General features: G+C 45.4%; 1 protein-coding gene across 1 annotated transcript in view; it reads right to left on the reverse strand.

Annotated features, from left to right (window-relative positions):
• LOC146788842 (vitelline membrane outer layer protein 1-like) overlaps positions 1–16,675 on the reverse strand; it is a 44,049-nt gene extending 27,374 nt beyond the window's left edge. The window contains exons 1-2 of the mRNA XM_085630432.1: positions 16,192–16,675; positions 12,478–12,584 (exon numbers count right to left, since the gene is read on the reverse strand). Coding sequence (XP_085486558.1) covers positions 12,478–12,584; positions 16,192–16,395 — 311 coding nt within the window. The 5' untranslated portion in view covers positions 16,396–16,675. The remainder of the gene's footprint in view (positions 1–12,477; positions 12,585–16,191) is intronic.
• Between the last annotated feature and the right edge of the window lie 446 nt (positions 16,676–17,121).

Raw genomic sequence — 17,121 nt, forward strand, 5'->3', positions numbered from 1 at the left:
TACCCGCACAATTGTTTTGCCTCCACTTCCTGGTCACAGAGACAACAGGTACATTTCGGTTGACAATGTCAAGCTACACAGGGTGGCCGATACTCCATAGTCGGACACCTTCAGTTTCTTGCCCTTCAATGATGCGCAGTGCTGTTGTGGTGCGACCATCTGACGTAGTACCTGAGGTTGCCATTGAAATGCAAGTACTTTCTGATTCTGCTGTTTCACCTGCGGATGGTGCTTTACCTGATGATGCTGAATATTCATATCCTACGGATGTCCCATTGCCCCTTTTGCATTCATCAGAAATTCCCCAGTCTAATTCTTCCTTTGGAACTGAATCATTGACTTCCACTGCCCCTTCCAAATTTTCTAAATTTTTTGCCTGGTTCAAGAGACAATTTTTGGTTCCCCCCTGGATTTACATCTGGCTGGTGCTCATTTGCATTTTTTAAATTCATGTCCATTGGTTTTGTGGTAGTGTTTTTTAGGTTGATAAATGGACACTACCTGAATGAACGTTCTACAATTAGATTAATTAATGGAACTTTGGCCCCACATTCATCGTCGCACATCATGAAGAGGGACCAGACCTTTGTGAACATCACCGCCTGGCCTGTTCATGATGGAATAGCATGGGATACAGTTAAATTTCAAATTCATGGGCCCACGGAAGTGATAAATGTGCCATCTGTATATCGTGTTTCTATGGGTGATGTGGTTAAGCAAGACATTCGATCTGACGATTGGGATGTTAAAGCTATAGAGACACTGTTTTCTGATTTAAAATACTATGCCGCATTTGATACTGAGGATTTGTATTTGAATAATGAAAACTATGCAGAACAGTTTTGTTATCAACATTATGGCACACATTTTCTTCATAGGGCAACCACATTTCGTAGTTTAGTCAATTTTACGCAGTGGGAACATTGCCCTGCCCCGAAGGTTGGTAGTTCAAAAACAATGGTCGGAAAGTTTTCAAATTTCAGTGTATCCAATAATGCTTCTTTTTATTTTAAGCTTAAGGACGAACCTGTTTCAAAGGTGCGTTTGACCCACACTAGATTATTGTTTTCCAAGTCCTTCATGGACGATTTGGCAATTGGAGGGTATGACGTTTGGAAACATACTATTGATCTCAAGTCGGTCTGGGGAACTAAATCTTGGCAAGTACAAGGTACAGAAGCTTTACATCGTGCCTGCCTCATCCCAAACCACATGTTATTTTTAAATTCTACTATTTTTCAGACAACCTGTTTTGGATTGGCTATCTCTAAAAAATTAAATTCCCCCTCGATCCCAGATCTGAGAGCTTATCCTGGTTGGGAAAATCACACAGATCAGTCCCTTACTATGTTGCAGTCTTTAGTTTCTAATTCCACCTTCAATATTAGTGCATTAGACCCTGCAGGTTGGTTAATATGGCAGAAAAGTTCGGATACCTGTCAACGTAGATTTTTGGGGTTAATTCCCGGGTACATACAGGATAGAGTAGACCCACGTTTTCTGTCCTCACACACTGTCACTACTTACTCGGTAGGTAAATTGTGCCAGTCATGGTTGCAACATTCCACATTAGATTCTGTTAAAATTCACTTGTCACGTTTACATGAAAAAGTTGATTTGAATGATTTTGTTAAAGGTCCAGCATTGGGAAGATCCAAAAGATGGGTGTATGCTGTTTACAACGAAGTATGGAAGTTGTCCCAGATTGAGGCTGCCTCCAGACTCCGTGCTATTGACCAAGCCAATATGGAAAAAGTGTTGGCAGTAATAGATAATAGTATTAATACCTTATCTTCAAGAATATATACATTAGATAACATTGTTTCATCTGTTGTAGATATTGTCCAAGACGATGTGTCGGTTTTATATCATGGTCAAAATCAATTGCGATCGATTATGCAATTTGCTTGGACTTTGCAGACGTTAAAGGCGGGGAAAGTACCATGGGATTACATGAATATTTCGTCTTTATTCCGCCCATTTAATCTGTCAGCAAAACAACAATTCATGTCTATGAAAGATGCTACATATTCGCTACTGCATATAGAAAAATTAGAACCTTTGCCTTTTTCTGTTGCTGAGTCGGATTATGCAGTGTGGCTCGTACATGGAATGGTAACTTTACCAATTTCTATGTATAAGTTTAGTTCGTGCATGAAACATTATGCCTTAGGCAGATTTGAAAAACTTGGTTCTGCCTTCTTGCATGAAGTCTGGTCTCTCCCATTTACATATCGTTGTGAGAGAGACGGCAAAGAAGTTTATTTGAAGGGTGAGGAGTGTACGTCTGCTCCTGATCATTCTGTAGTATGTAGACATATCCAATTACATGGATCGTGTAATATGAATGCCCCTAATTTAGCTTGCGTTTTGAAGGGCATTCCTGTGCCAGTTATAACGCCGTCATTTACGCTGCTTGCTAATGGTAGTTATCTGCTTCTAAATAGTGAGGCTTGCTGTGGGATGTTAGCAGGAATTCCCTATATTGTTTCAGTTTCACGAAGAGTAGTTTGCTGTAATAACGTGCTTTTCCCACCCCCGCAAGGCCGACTGGATATATCCATCTGGCCGACGATTCCAACCTTGAAAGCAGAGTTCAATAGGATGAGCAGAATAAGGGCTCTTTTGTCTCAAAAGGAGGTTGCGTTGACTTCGTCACGAGAAACATTTCTCCTTCAAGTTGCGAACACTCGCACGGAAGTTCAAGCGCTTTTGAATACTGACCTCCCCCTACATTTTGGCACACTAATACACACTATCTTCAATGCTTCTTCTACGACTGGTCTGGTGCACTTTTTTAAAATTGTAGGCTCTGGCCTTGTGACGTCTTTCCAGTCTATCTTTTGTGTAATACCAGCTATTTTTCATTCTATTTTTTCTGGGGTCTTCGGAGGGTTTCCTCTGATACTCGCATTAATTGCTGGCATACTCCTGTTGGTCTGCGCACTACGCTATGGCTGCACGACTTGCGCTACTCGACCACGGATCCAGCATGTTCCATCTGCGTAGCCGGATGTGGGAATCTTATGGAACTCTGCCACTGGCTACCTTGAGTGTCGCTTATGGATTATCCTTCCGATTCCCGTTTTTCACTTGTGTACAGCCTGTCTTTCACTGTCTCGAATGTCCGTTCCAATGGGCTCTGGATATGTGTCTGTCAAACTTGGTGTCACCTGACCTGGATTTTGATCGACTGATGTATCCCTTAGTGGTTCATGAGTTTGACTGTTCTGGAGTCGGGTTTATGGCCTTGGGTGCGGCGCATGGAGTCCTCGGATTATGGGATATCGAGAAAGCAGCAGTTGACTTCCTGGCACGAAGTTACATCGAGATGCCTGCTTCTTTTCCACGAGGAGTGCTTGATGCTCATTTCCCTGTGGAACACGTGTGTTCTTTTTCTTTGCTGAACTGGATGTCCGACAATTTTGCGGATGACTCAAATGATTTTCTACTGGAAGCCGCAGCTGCATATGCTGCTTATACTTTCCTACATTGACTGCCTGATGGCGAGTCGAATAAAGTTTTTTTTTTTTTTGCCATCTTTTCACAAACGATCGTTAGCTTCTATGGACGATGGATTGTGTTTTTACATTTTTTTCTCTTCCTCTCATTTTTCTGAACTCTCATTTCAAGCTCTTTAGTCTGCATCATTGATCTTGAACTCTGCGTTCTGTAAAAATATTCGCCCCTGGTTATACCGTGGTTCGATCAAAGGGGGATGTCACGTGGTTTTAGGCCACTCCCTATTTACAGTGCTAAGTTAGCTTAATCACGTTAGCTGTTGGAGGACCATCTTGTTGCTTTCGCTGCCTTTGCACCCGACACTGTTGTTACATGTTATTACTTTGAGAAATGTAGACTCGCTCTTGTCTCAAGTGAATGTTATTTATACATCCTTAACAGTTGCTAGTGCCCTTGGTCTGTACATCGAGTAAAGAACTGTTCTAGGACACTAGACGGTGCCGGCTGATTATGTTCAGGGTGATCGTACCACTGTTTAGTCACAACATGCACGAAGCTGCAAATACCAGAAAGTCGAGGGCTTTAATAACACAGCGCAGCATATTGTTAGGGCATTCGATAGAAGAGCTGTTGCAGAGAACACTGAGCTGATCCTGTGATGTGATACACCTGAGCTGATCTATACGGTATGGGGTCCCCTATGCAAGCCTATGAGACCTTCTAATAGTCTAATAATATTTTATTAGTAACTAGAGAAAGGAGGGTGGTTATTTTCCACTGTCATTATAATATGATCGCTCCTTTTATATTCTATGGTATTGTAACAATGTTAATGGTAATGATCTTAACCATTTGTCTACTTATGTTAGCCAAAGTATTGTATAACAGGACTCGAGGTTTATGAATAAATTCTTTAAACTTTACTGTGTCTTAGTTATTCTGTTGTGGACTAATATATATGTGCAAACGGGTATTTCGGGTTCCCACCATTCCTGAGAATAACTAAGTCGCTTGTTCTGGGTTGTCTATACATTGGGACCGCCGAGCTAAATCTCGGATAACGAATGTGACACTAAGCTAGTCGGATAAGGGGTTCTTAGTTCTGAGGGGAGTTTCTGGTACACCACAATTCTCTACGGTTCTGGTTTCCTGCGCATAGTTCTGTGCATACGCAGAATCCCTACAACACTTCAAGACTTAGCCTGAAGGCTGCTCTCCATAGCTACCACTAGGATAGCTTTCAATAAAGTTGGTCTTTAACCTATCATCAGTAAGGGGTTGTTTGGACTGGTGCAGAGTGTCCACTATAACAAGTGGACAGCATATACCAGGCCAACTTCTCACAGACTCTCTAGGATTCAGCAAGTCCTTCTGAAGAGCAGTTTAGAAGACCTCAGATACTAGGTTAGGTGGACTCTCTAGGATTCAGCAGGTGCTTCTGAGGAGCGGTTTAGAAGACTTTGGGTACTATTTAGGTGGACTCTTTCGGATTCAGCAGGTCCTTCTGAAGAGTGGCTTGGAGAGCTAGTGCGTGAGTTTAGGTAGACCACTTTATTCAGCAAATGTTTCCGAGCAGGGACTTAGAAGAGCTTAGGAGTGAGGTTTGGTGGATGACTTAGACCTCAGGAGGGACTTTAAAAGTGGCTTAGAAGACCCTGCTTGCCTGTGTGGTTATGTGGACCACTAAGGAGGCATCAGGTTCTTCAGAACTGGTTTAGAAGAGGTTGCATGAGAGTTTTGGTGGATAGCTATTATTCAGCAGCAGCTTAAGAACTGGTTTAGTAGAGCTCACGTGCGAGGTGAGGTTAATCACTTAAGATTCAGAAGGGGCTTCTGAAGAGAGGTTTAGAGAGAATGCATGCTAAGCGAAGAGGATCACTTAAGATCCGGCACAGACTTTAAAAGTGTGTGTTAAAAGATGTCATGTGCAAGGTTACATAGACTGCATAAGATTCAGCAGGGGCCTCAAAAGATTGGTTCCAAAAAGCTTGTATGTTGAATTAGGTGCATCACTTAAGGATGAGTCAGGGCTTCGGAGCAGTGCTCAAGAGAAGCTCGCTCCTAGGCTATGGCAATGGGTGCAGAGACAAAATATTGAGTTTTTTATTCCGACCTACATTAAAATCGAGTTTTAAATATCGTAGGGACAGAATATCGACATCAAGAATACCGGTGACCAGAATATCGACCTGAAGGTAAGAAAAATAGTTTTTTGAAATATCAAAGTTAGTAATATCGATAGCAAAAATATCGATGTTATTAATGTTGAAGTTTATGTTAGTTTTATGTATTTTAGTATGTATTTTATATGTATGTTTTCCACATGTTTTGTTATGTTTTGTATTTTTTTTAAATATATGTATTAATTGTTTAGAAGTTAGTAATTTTTTTTTTAAGTAAATTTTGCATTTTAGTGCCGCAGTGGGTTGTGGGTTTATAGCGGAATAGAGTGGGAAGTAATTTAATTATAGTCAATTAATTCATATTTTTAGAAATTATTAATTATTTTTAATTAAATTTTGCATTTTAGTTCTGTAGCGGGTTGTGGGTTTATAGGGGAATAGGGTGGGAAGTAATTTAATTGCAATTAAGTAATTATTAATATTTTTTATTGGCATTGATAGTTAATTTATTGTTAATTAATTAATAATTGGTAATTATTTTCTATTAATTGATTAATTTATGATTATATTAATTGTATTAATTTTTTATTGGAGCGTGTTGTGGGTTTATAGGGGAACAGGGTGGGAAGTAAATTAATTATAATAAACAAATTAATAATTTTAATTGTTTTGGTATTGATAATTAATTTAATGTTTATTACTTAATAATTGGTAATTCATTTTTATTACTCAATAATTGATTAATATATTAATTGTGTTAATTTAGTTTAGAAGTGGGTTGTGTGTTTAGGGGAATAGGGTGTGAAGTAATTTATTATAATTAAGTCATTATTTATTAATAATTATTGGTATTGGTATTTAATTTATTGTTAATTAATTAGTAATTGGTAATTAATTTTTATTAATTGATTAATTGATAATTATATTAATTGTGTTAAATTTTATGTGGCGTGGGTTGTGTGTTTTTTGGGGAATAGGGTGGGAAGTAATTTAATGTTATTAACATAATTATTAATTTTAATTTACAGGTATTTATCATTAATTCATTTATATTTATTAATAAATAATGATTTAATTAAAAAATTATTTAATTGACAAGTATGTTATTTTTAACCCTTACGCTATCCAACACTTTCCCTACTATTGCACTCTCTGGAGTTGGAATAGTAATTTTTACTCCTACTCTATCCAACACTTTCCCTACTGTTGCACTCACTGGAGTGGTAATAGTAATTTTAACCCTTTCGCTATCCAACACTTTCCCTACTTTTGCACTCTCTGCAGTGGGAATAGTAATTTTTACCCCTACGCTATTCAACACTTTCCCTACTGTTGCACTCTCTGTAGTGTGAATAGTAATTTTTACCCCTACGCTATCCAACACTTTCCCTACTGTTGCACTCTCTGGAGTGTGAATAGTAATTTTTACCCCTACGCTATCCAACACTTTCCCTTCTGTTATACACTCTGGAGTGGGAATAGTAATTTTTACCCCTACGCTATCCAACACTTTCCCTACTGTTGCACTCTCTGGAGTGGGAACAGTAATTTTTGCCCCTACGCAATCCAACACTTTCCCTACTGTTGCATTCTCTGGAGTTGGAATAGTAATTTTTACCCTTTCACTATCCAACACTTTCCCACCTGTTGCACTCTCTGGAGTTGGAATAGTAATTTTGACCCCTACTCTATCCAACACTTTCCCTACTGTTGCACTCACTGCTGTGGGAATAGTCATTTTTACCCCTACGCTATCCAACAATTTCCCTACTGTTGCACTCTCTGGAGTGGGAATAGTAATTTTTACCCCGACGCTATCCAACACTTTCCCTACTGTTGCACTCTCTGAAGTTGTAATAGTAATTTTTACCCCTACTCTATTCAACACTTTCCCTACAGTTGCACTTTTTGGAGTTGGAATAGTAATTATAACCCTTACTCTATCCAACACATTCCTTACTGTTGCACTCTTTGGAGTGGGAATAGTAATGTTTACCTCTACGCTATTCAACACTTTCCCTACTGTTCCACTCCCTGGAGGTGGAATAGTAATTTTTACCCCTACGCTATCCAACACTTTCCCTACTGTTGCACTCACTGGAGTGGGAATAGTAATTTTAACCCTTTCGCTATCCAACACTTTCCCTACTGTTGCACTCTCTGGAGTGGGAATAGTAATTTTTACCCCTACGCTATTCAACACTTTCCCTACTGTTGCACTCTCTGGAGTGTGAATAGTAATTTTTACCCCTACTCTATCCAACACTTTCCCTACTGTTGCACTCTCTGCAGTGGGAATAGTCATTTTTACCCCTACGCTATCCAACACTTTCCCTACTGTTGCACTCTCTGGAGTGTGAATAGTAATTTTTACCCCTACTCTATCCAACACTTTCCCTACTGTTGCACTCTCTGGAGTGTGAATAGTCATTTTTACCCCTACGCTATCCAACACTTTCCCTACTGTTGCACTCTTTGGAGTGGGAATAGTAATTGTTTTCCCTCTGCTATCCAATATTTTTCTGTATTGTTTTAATGTTGTGTATAATTTATTTTTAAAACATTCAAAAAATTGTAGTTTTTTAATTTGTTATATATATATTTTTATTTATATTATTTTTGTATGTGTATATATGTATTTATAATTTTTAAAATGTTGTTAACAATTTATAAGTTATTAAAAAAATTATTTATGGATATTATAAAGTTTGTATATTATATTTTATATGTATATGTTTAATTTATTTGAACATTATGGTGCCGATTCCGATCCGGTAACAAGGCCCTACGAATCGTCGTACGGAGCGTTTTCTCCGTACGACTCGTACCCGGTAAACTGTTCGTACATCCCAGGAAGTACGATTCGTACAGAAAGCCGATTTCCGTACGAATCGTACAAAAGACCGTACGGGTAAAAAAAAACTACGAATCATCTCCGGAACAGCCTGCACGTGCCGTCCATACGGATGTAAGCAGCGTTTTACGGCCCAGCAAGTACGATCTGTCCCTATGGCACTCCGTACGGCTCTTTTTTTACGGGCGCCAAAAACAGCCGTTAAAGCGGATTCCCCAGGGGTACGAGTCGTACAGGCCCCCCCACCCCCCGTATGTATGCACCATACCCCCACACCCCCTGTATGTACGCACCGTATCCCCACCCCCCCGTATGTACGCACCGTGGGAGTACGGTGCGTACATACAGGGGGCGTGGGAGTACGGTGCGTACATACGGGGGGTGGGAGTACGGTGCGTACATACGGGGGTGGGGGTACGGTGCGTACATACGGGGGGTGGGGGTACGGTGCGTACATACGGGGGGTGGGAGTACGGTGCGTACATACGGGGGGTGGGAGTATGGTGCGTACATACAGGGGGTGGGAGTACGGTGCGTACATACGGGGGTGGGAGTACGGTGCGTACATACGAGGGTTGGGAGTACGGTGCGTACATACGGGGTGGGAGTACGGTGCATACATACGGGGGGTGGGAGTACGGTGCGTATATACGGGGGGTGGGAGTGGGGGGGTGGGAGTACGGTGCGTACATACGGGGGGTGGGAGTACGGTGTGTACATATGGGGGTGGGGGTACGGTGCGTACATACGGGGGGGTGGGGGTACGGTGCGTACATACGGGGGGGTGGGGGTACGGTGCGTACATACGGGGTGGTGGGAGTATGGTGCCTACATACGGGGGGTGGAACTACAGTGCGTACATACGGGGGGTGGAAGTACGGTGCGTACATAAGGGGGTGGGAGTACGGTGCGTACATACGTGGGTGGGAGTACGGTGCTTGCATACGGGGCGTGGGAGTACGGTGCGTACATATGGGGGTGGAAGTACGGTGCGTACATACGGGGGGTGGGAGTACGGTGCGTACATACGGGGGGTGGGAGTACGGTGCGTACATACGGGGGGTGGGAGTACGGTGCATACATACGGGGGGTGGGAGTACGGTGCGTACATACGGGGTGGGAGTACGGTGCGTACATACGGGGGGTGGGAGTACGGTGCGTGCATACGGGGGGGTGGGAGTACGGTGCGTACATACGGGGGGGTGGGAGTACGGTGCATGCATACGGGGGGGTGGGAGTACAGTGCGTACATACGGGGGGGTGGAAGTACGGTGCGTACATACGGGGGGGTGGAAGTACGGTGCGTACATACGGGGGGTGGAAGTACGGTGCGTACATACGGGGGGTGGAAGTACGGTGCGTACATACGGGGGGTGGGAGTACGGTGCGTACATATGGGGGGTGGGAGTACGGTGCATACATACGGGGGATGGGAGTATGGTACGTGCATTTGAGGGTGGGAGTACAGTTTGTAAATACGGGGTTGGGAGTACGGTGCGTACATACGGGGGTGGGGGTACGGTGCGTACATACGGGGGTGGGAGTACAGTGCGTACATACGGGGGTGGGAGTACGGTGCGTACATACAGGGGTTCGGAGTACGGTGCGTACATACGGGGGGTGGGAGTACGGTGCGCACATACGGGGGTGGGAGTACGGTGCATACATATGGGGGGGTGGGAGTACGGTGCGTACATACGGGGGGAGTACGGTGCGTACATACGGGGGGTGGAGGGGGCCTATACGACTCTACTCCGGGAACAACTTTTCCCGGGCTACGAGTCGTACAAACTTCGCTTCGTAGCGGGTAGTGTCATTTCCCGTGTACGGGCCGTTTTCCGTACGATTCGTAAATCGGATAGCCGGTCTGGATCGTACTTGCACGCTCGGACTGTCATTTTACGAATCGTACAGAAAAGTGTCCGAGTACGTCTCGTACAACTTTTCCCGCTACGATTCGTACGGAGCGGGCCGATCCGTACGTACTTTTTCCCGTACGAATCGTACTTCACGGGTCGGACGTGATTTGTACGATTCGTATGGAAAAAAGAACGGATTCGAGTCGTAAGGAAATAATTTTTAACGGATCAGAATCTGCCCCTATATGTATTAGTTATTATTTTTAACAAAATTTTAACTATATTTCTTTTACTTATATGTATTATTTACTTTATTTTACATTATTTATTTAACATTTTAAATATTTTTTACAACGATATTTTTGACATCGATATTGTACTTACCATGATGTAGATAGGATGTCGATATTCTTGACTTTGATATTTTTGTCACGATATTTTTGTACCTCGGTATTATTGTAGTCGATATTTTGTCAGTGATTCATGGCAATGATGTACATTTAAGCACTCCCAAATGTTTGATCACCCATCCAGCTGATGGTTTAAAATACTTCAACCCGTCAGATTATGGTGCACCATTCATCTTTGTCAATCTCTTCAGGGGCTTTTTATCTTTAGCAGATCTTTCTGATGGTCCTGTGTCATCTATTACACCTTGTTTTAAACTGTACCTCAATTCTTGAGGGAGGGGCAGAAGCTGTAGAGACTGGTCGAGCAGCACTAAATGCTAATATCAATCATTTGGAGATCTCCCAATTCAAGCAGGCAATGAAAGGAGGGCTCTCCTCTCTGTGGTAGCATCCTCTACGAGTCTACGTAGGCACTGCAGGCTACCTAGAGCAGGTCTTTTTGGTTTTTAGTTTAAAAAAACAGGAGGTTTCTTTTTTATTTCTGCAAGAAGTGCAGACAGTGTCTGGTAACCCATCCAGGAGGAGCACAGAGGTCACCTGGGGTGTTTGTGTGTAAAGCACCAAACTCAAACCAAGGTGGGTTGACCATAAGGAACTTTTTATATCAGCCAAGAGGCCTTCTACTGAAAAACTGCCGTCAACAAAGGTGACTTACTTTCGACCGTGGAGCCTTGACTAACGTGATGTATTTCAACCGAGATGACTTAATCTGAAGAAACTTGCATCAAATTAAGCATTTTCTTCCTCCTACAAGGTCTTCTACTGAAACAACTAACTCCAACCAACCTGACATTAGTCAAACTGAGGAGAGTTACTTAACTGTAGAGCCTTATTTTACTTCAGTTAAGTTGGCTTCCACTGCAGGAGGTACATACATGGGGAGCAGGGGCTGTTACTATGAACAGAGGAAAAACTAAGAAATAAAGGTTGGAAACCTGCAGCTCCGAATGATCAGAAGACAGAGCCCTCAGACACCCCGAAAGGGTGTCATGCTTCATCATTGGTCATGCTCCTCGTCGGGTCGGCACTGCAAAGCCTGACGGGCCCCGCAGGAGGGCTCTTTGTCGGAGATCTTCTGTTTTGCCGTAATGATGACTGAGGGAAAGGTGAGTGTAGGGTGGCGCACTAGATCAAGTGCTGTGTGAATTAAAACTGCCTAAGGGGTACCTATCCAATTTTAATAAAGTGGCCCTTTTGACAGAGATAAAAAGAATGAGCGAGTGCTGTCAATTGAGATCTATGAATCGTGAGAGCCTCAGAGTGAGTGTTTTAGGGTCGGCATGTTTCGCGTCTCGCTGGCCCAAGATGGAATCATGGCGTTTCTTCAGGACCGAGAAAATCCCTACCCGGCACCTACGTGGGATATGGGACAAGAATTAAGCATTCCCAAATAAACTAACGTCTGCTATAGCTGCTTGTATGCAGAGAAAAAGATGGAAATGTTCCATCCTAGAAGAAATTAAAACAAATGTACAAGTGTATAAGTGGTGTCACCTATCAGTCATATAGGCTGACAGTCCCAACAGCATTCATCATATGCCAATAGAGGTACATAACAGACGTCACTCGAAGCCGCTTACATCAAACTCAAACACTACAACTGAAGGTTCCTACTACTTACAAAAGGACTCAACTGGGCAGAAGAGACTTCACCTTACTTCAACTGAGTGGTTCCTTCATCCATGGACATTTATCTCAACCTAATAGACTTCCTTCAACAAAAGAGCTTTACTTCATCGTGCAGTCCTACTTTGAGCGAAGAGACTTACTCTCCAACTGCAGACTCAACGGTGTAGGCCACCCCATCTTGACTTGTGCAGAAGAGTCGGACACCGTTGAGGGCGGTGTCATCACTTGCAGAGACGGACTTCTCCAGCTGAAATATAGAAACACAAATACATCATCACTGTTCAAAGGGGCATTGCACAGACTAGGACACACCAGAGAGTGGACACAGGTCCACTGCTGGCCGCCCTCCATAACAACAGAAAGCATGGAGCCCGTGCAGGAGAACAGTCCACGACTCAGCAGAAGGGATGCTGTACCTCTACTGGGGTTGCATTGCTGTAGTACCTCTTAGGGGGCAACTGCTGGCCTGCTGAGCAGGGCTGCTGTCCCTCTCATGGGTCTGCAGCCCCCTCTGAGCAGGGCAGCTGTACGAATAGATACGCCTTTACAACGCATGCTTTAGATCACATGCCGTTACAACACGGACGTTACAACGACCGCATTGTTACAATGTGAACCATTACATCGCAAGTTGTTACAACGACGTGCTGTAGGGGGCGTGCTGGATTTAGGAACAGTATAATTTACTATTCCTACTCCAGTTTGTGCAACAGCAGGGAAGGTGTTGGATTATAAATCCAAAACCTTCTGTCCCCTACAGCAAGTCTTTGTTACGACTTGCGATGTAATGGTTCGCGTTATAACAATGCGGTTGTTGTAACAACCGCGTTGTAACGGCATGCGATCTAAAGCATGCGTTGTAAACGCCATTTCCCAGCTGTACCTCCACTGGGGCTGTGCCTCCCTTCTGAGCAGGACTGCTGTACCTCCACTGGGGCTCCACCCCCTTCTAAGCAGGGCTTCTGTACGTGAAATGGGGCTGCACCTTCCACCTGAGCAGGGCTGCTGTACCTCTAATGGGGCTGCACTCCCCTCCTGAGCAGGGATGCTCTACCTCGACTGGGGCTGCACCCCGTTCTGAGCAGAGCTTCTGTACCTCTAATGGGCTGCACCCCCTTTTGAACAGGGCTTCTGTGCCTTTACTGGGTCTGCAGCCCCCTCTGAGCAGGGCAGCTGTACCTCTACAGGGGCTGTACCTCCCTTCTGAGCAGGACTGCTGTGCCCCTCATGGGGCTGCACCCCTTCTGAGCAGGACTGCTGTGCCCCTCATGAGCCTGCACCCCCCTCTGAGTAGAGCTTCTAAACTTCTATTGAGGATGCACCCCTACTAAGCAGGGCTTCTGTACGTGAAATGGGGTTGCACCTTCCATATGAGCGGGTCTGCTGTACCTCTAATGGGGATGCACCCTAACCTGAGCAGGAATGTTTAGGCACTCATGGGGCTGCACCCCCTCCTTATCAGGGCTGCTGTATCTCTAATGGGGCTGCACCCCCCTCCTGAGCAGGGCTTTTGAACCTCTAATGTGGCTGCACCCCCCCCCCTCCCCCCCTCCTGAGCAGGTCTTCGGTACCTCTAATGGGGCTGCACCCCCTTCTGAGCAGGGCTGCTGTGCCGTTAATGGGCTGCAACCCCCTCTGAGAAGGGCTACTATACCTCTATTAGGACTCCACCCCCTCCTGGGCAGGACAGATGTGCCCCCCTCATAGCAGGGCTGCCGTACCTCTTCTGAGGCTGCATCCCCTTCTGAGCAGGGTTTCTGTACCTCTAATGGGACTGCACCCCCCTCTGTCAAGGTCTTATGGGACTGCACCCCCCTCTGGCAAGGTCTTCTGTACCTCTAATGGGACTGCACCCCCCTCTGGCAAGGTCTTCTGTACCTCTAATGGGGCTACAGAGAACCCTGGCACTTCTCAGCAGGAATCAGGCAGTGATGGGGGAGTCACAGCACCACCACTCCCCGCAGAAATAACAGAGCCTGCAGGAGGGAGACAGAGTTCGACTGAAGCTCAGTACTGAAAACACCGGGGCCAGCTCTCTCTCCAATTCTGGGTGTGCAGTACTGCAGGAGAGTACTGGTGAGACTGGAAGGAAAGGACATGCACATCTAAGCAGGAAGATGGCAGTCAGACGGAGGGACAGAACTAAAATAATTCTGAGTGCCTGCCCTTTCTCCATTTCTAAATGCACAGTACTGCTGAGTGCCTGCACTTTCTCCACTTCTAAATGCACAGTACTGCTGAGTGCCTGCACTTTCTCCATTTCTAAATGCACAGTACTGCTGAGTGCCTGCACTTTCTCCATTTCTAAATGCACAGTACTGCTGAGTGCCTGCACTTTCTCCATCTGCTGAGTGCCTGCACTTTCTCCATTTCTAGATAGACAATACTGCAGCAGAGTACTGGTGGGACAGAGCGTAAGCCACCTCTATATTTAAGCCGGAAGGAGGCACAATTAGACTGAAGATCGGGTCTGAAAACACTGAGTGCCTGCACGGTCTCAGTGTCTAGATTTACCTTGCCATAGTAAAGTACAGGTGAGGCAGAAAAGACAGGGCCTGCATATGTAAGTAGGAAGGAGGCACGGTCAGGCTGGTGACTAGTACGGTAAACAAGTCTGAGTGCCTGCACTTTCTCCATTTCTAGTTGCACAGTACTGCAGTACAGTACTGGTGAGATAGAAAGAACACGGACTGCGTTTCTAAGCAGGAAGGAGAAGCAGTCATCATGGTTAATGGTACTTATATGAGTCTGAGTGCCTGCACTTTCTCCATTTCTAGATGCAGTGCTGCTGAGTGCCTGCACTTTCTCCATTTCTAGATGCACAGTACTGGTGAGTGCCTGCACTTTCTCCATTTCTAGATGCACAGTGCTGCTGAGCGCCTGCACTTTCTCCATGTCTAGATGCACAGTACTGCAGTACAGTACTGGTGAGATAGAAAGAACAGGGCCTGCGTGTTTAAGCAAGAAGGAGATGCAGTCATACTGGTATATGGTACTTATACGAGTCTGACTGCCCACACTTTCTCCATTTCTCGATTCACAGTACTGCAGAGTGCCTGCACTTTCTCCATTTCTAGATGCACAGCGCTGCTGAGTGCCTGCATTTTCTCAATTTCTAGATGCACAGTACTGCTGAGTGCCTGCACTTTCTCCATTTCTAGATGCACAGCGCTGCTGAGTGCCTGCACTTTCTCCATTTCTAGATGCACAGTGCTGTTGAGTGGCTGCACTTTCTCCATTTCTAGATGCACAGCACTGCTGAGTGGCTACACTTTCTCTGTTTCTAAATGTACAGCGCTGCTGAGTGCCTGCACTTTCTCCACGCCTAGATGCACAGTGCTGCTGAGTGCCTGCACTTTCTCCATTTCTCGATGCAGTGCTGCTGAGTGCCTGAACTTTCTCCATTTCTAGATGCACAATTTTGCTGAGCGCCTGCATTAACTTCATTTCTAGATGCACAGTGCTGCTGAGTGCCTACACTTTCTCCATTTCTAGATGCACAGTACTGGTGAGTGCCTGCACTTTCTCTATTTCTAGATGCACAGTGCTGCTGAGTGCTTGCACTTTCTCAATTTCTAGATACACAGTGCTGCTGAGCGCCTGCACTTTCTCTATTTCTAGATGCACAGTGCTGCTGAGCGCCTGCACTTTCTCTATTTCTAGATTCATAGTGCTGCTGAGCGCCTGCACTTTCTCCATTTCTCATGCTAGATGCACAGTGTTGCTGAGCGTCTGCACTTTCTCCATTTCTAGATGCACAGTGCTGTTGAGCGCCTGCACTTTCTCCATTTCTAGATGCACAGTGCTGCATCCCCAGTGGCTCGGAAGTGATGTAGGGACACATCAGACAGTACCTGTACACTGTACCCGGTGGCGTAGGACCCCTCGGGGCACATGTCTATCCAGGTCCAGGACCCCCAGGGGCCGCCGTTGGTCACACTGATGCTGGTGTAGTACTGTCTGCCCGCGAAGGTGCCATTGGCCTTGATCTCGGTGCCATGGGCGGACTGGAGGCAGAAGGCGAGGGCGCACAGGAGGCCTGGGAGCCACGACATCATTCACAGAGGCAGAGACGGGGGAACCACCGCCCTTTATGCACCTGCTCGGGCCCCCCTGCCTTGATTACACAGCGCGGGAGGTGCGACAGGAGGGCCCGTTGGCCCCTGTGGAGAAAGGGTTCAGGCGCCAGCCGGTCACTAAGGGGGGCATGGGGCTGTAGGGATGGTTCCCACACTGCACTGGACCAACATAAATAAACAAACAGCTTTCGTATAGCGCACCGCTGTCACACAGAGGGGTCTCTGGGCGCTGAGGGTGCCACGTCTCCATCGAAAAGCCAGGTCTTGAGTTTCTTCCTGAAGTCTGCCAGCGAGGGTGCTGCTTGGAGGGGGGGAGGGAGGCGGGAGCAGGTCGCTTCAGGTCATGCAGAAGAAGGCGTGGCCCCCGCTGCAAGTGCGTCAGATGTGGGGGGTGAGTACGTGGGGAGTGAGGCGGAGCCCAGGTGTCATGTGGGTAGATGGAAGTTCAGTTGATGGAGGAACGCAGCTCCTGCTTTTAATGCAGGTTTTTATTTTCCTGCGGCACTTTACTCTTGCATGGTGCACACTGTGAAATGAGTCACTTCTCGGGCTTGAGTGAGGTCAGGCTGTAGGTGGGTGTTTATAACGGGCATGATTGGCAGCTCTGATGGCAAGCTCTGGCGCAGAGGCTGAGCAAGTGCCAGTAACTCACAGTGCCTGTCAGTGGCCTTAAAGCTGTTCAGCACACATGCTCATCCACTCCTT

Source organism: Triturus cristatus, chromosome 10 (assembly GCF_964204655.1).
Source record: "Triturus cristatus chromosome 10, aTriCri1.1, whole genome shotgun sequence".
Lineage (NCBI taxonomy): Eukaryota > Metazoa > Chordata > Amphibia > Caudata > Salamandridae > Triturus > Triturus cristatus.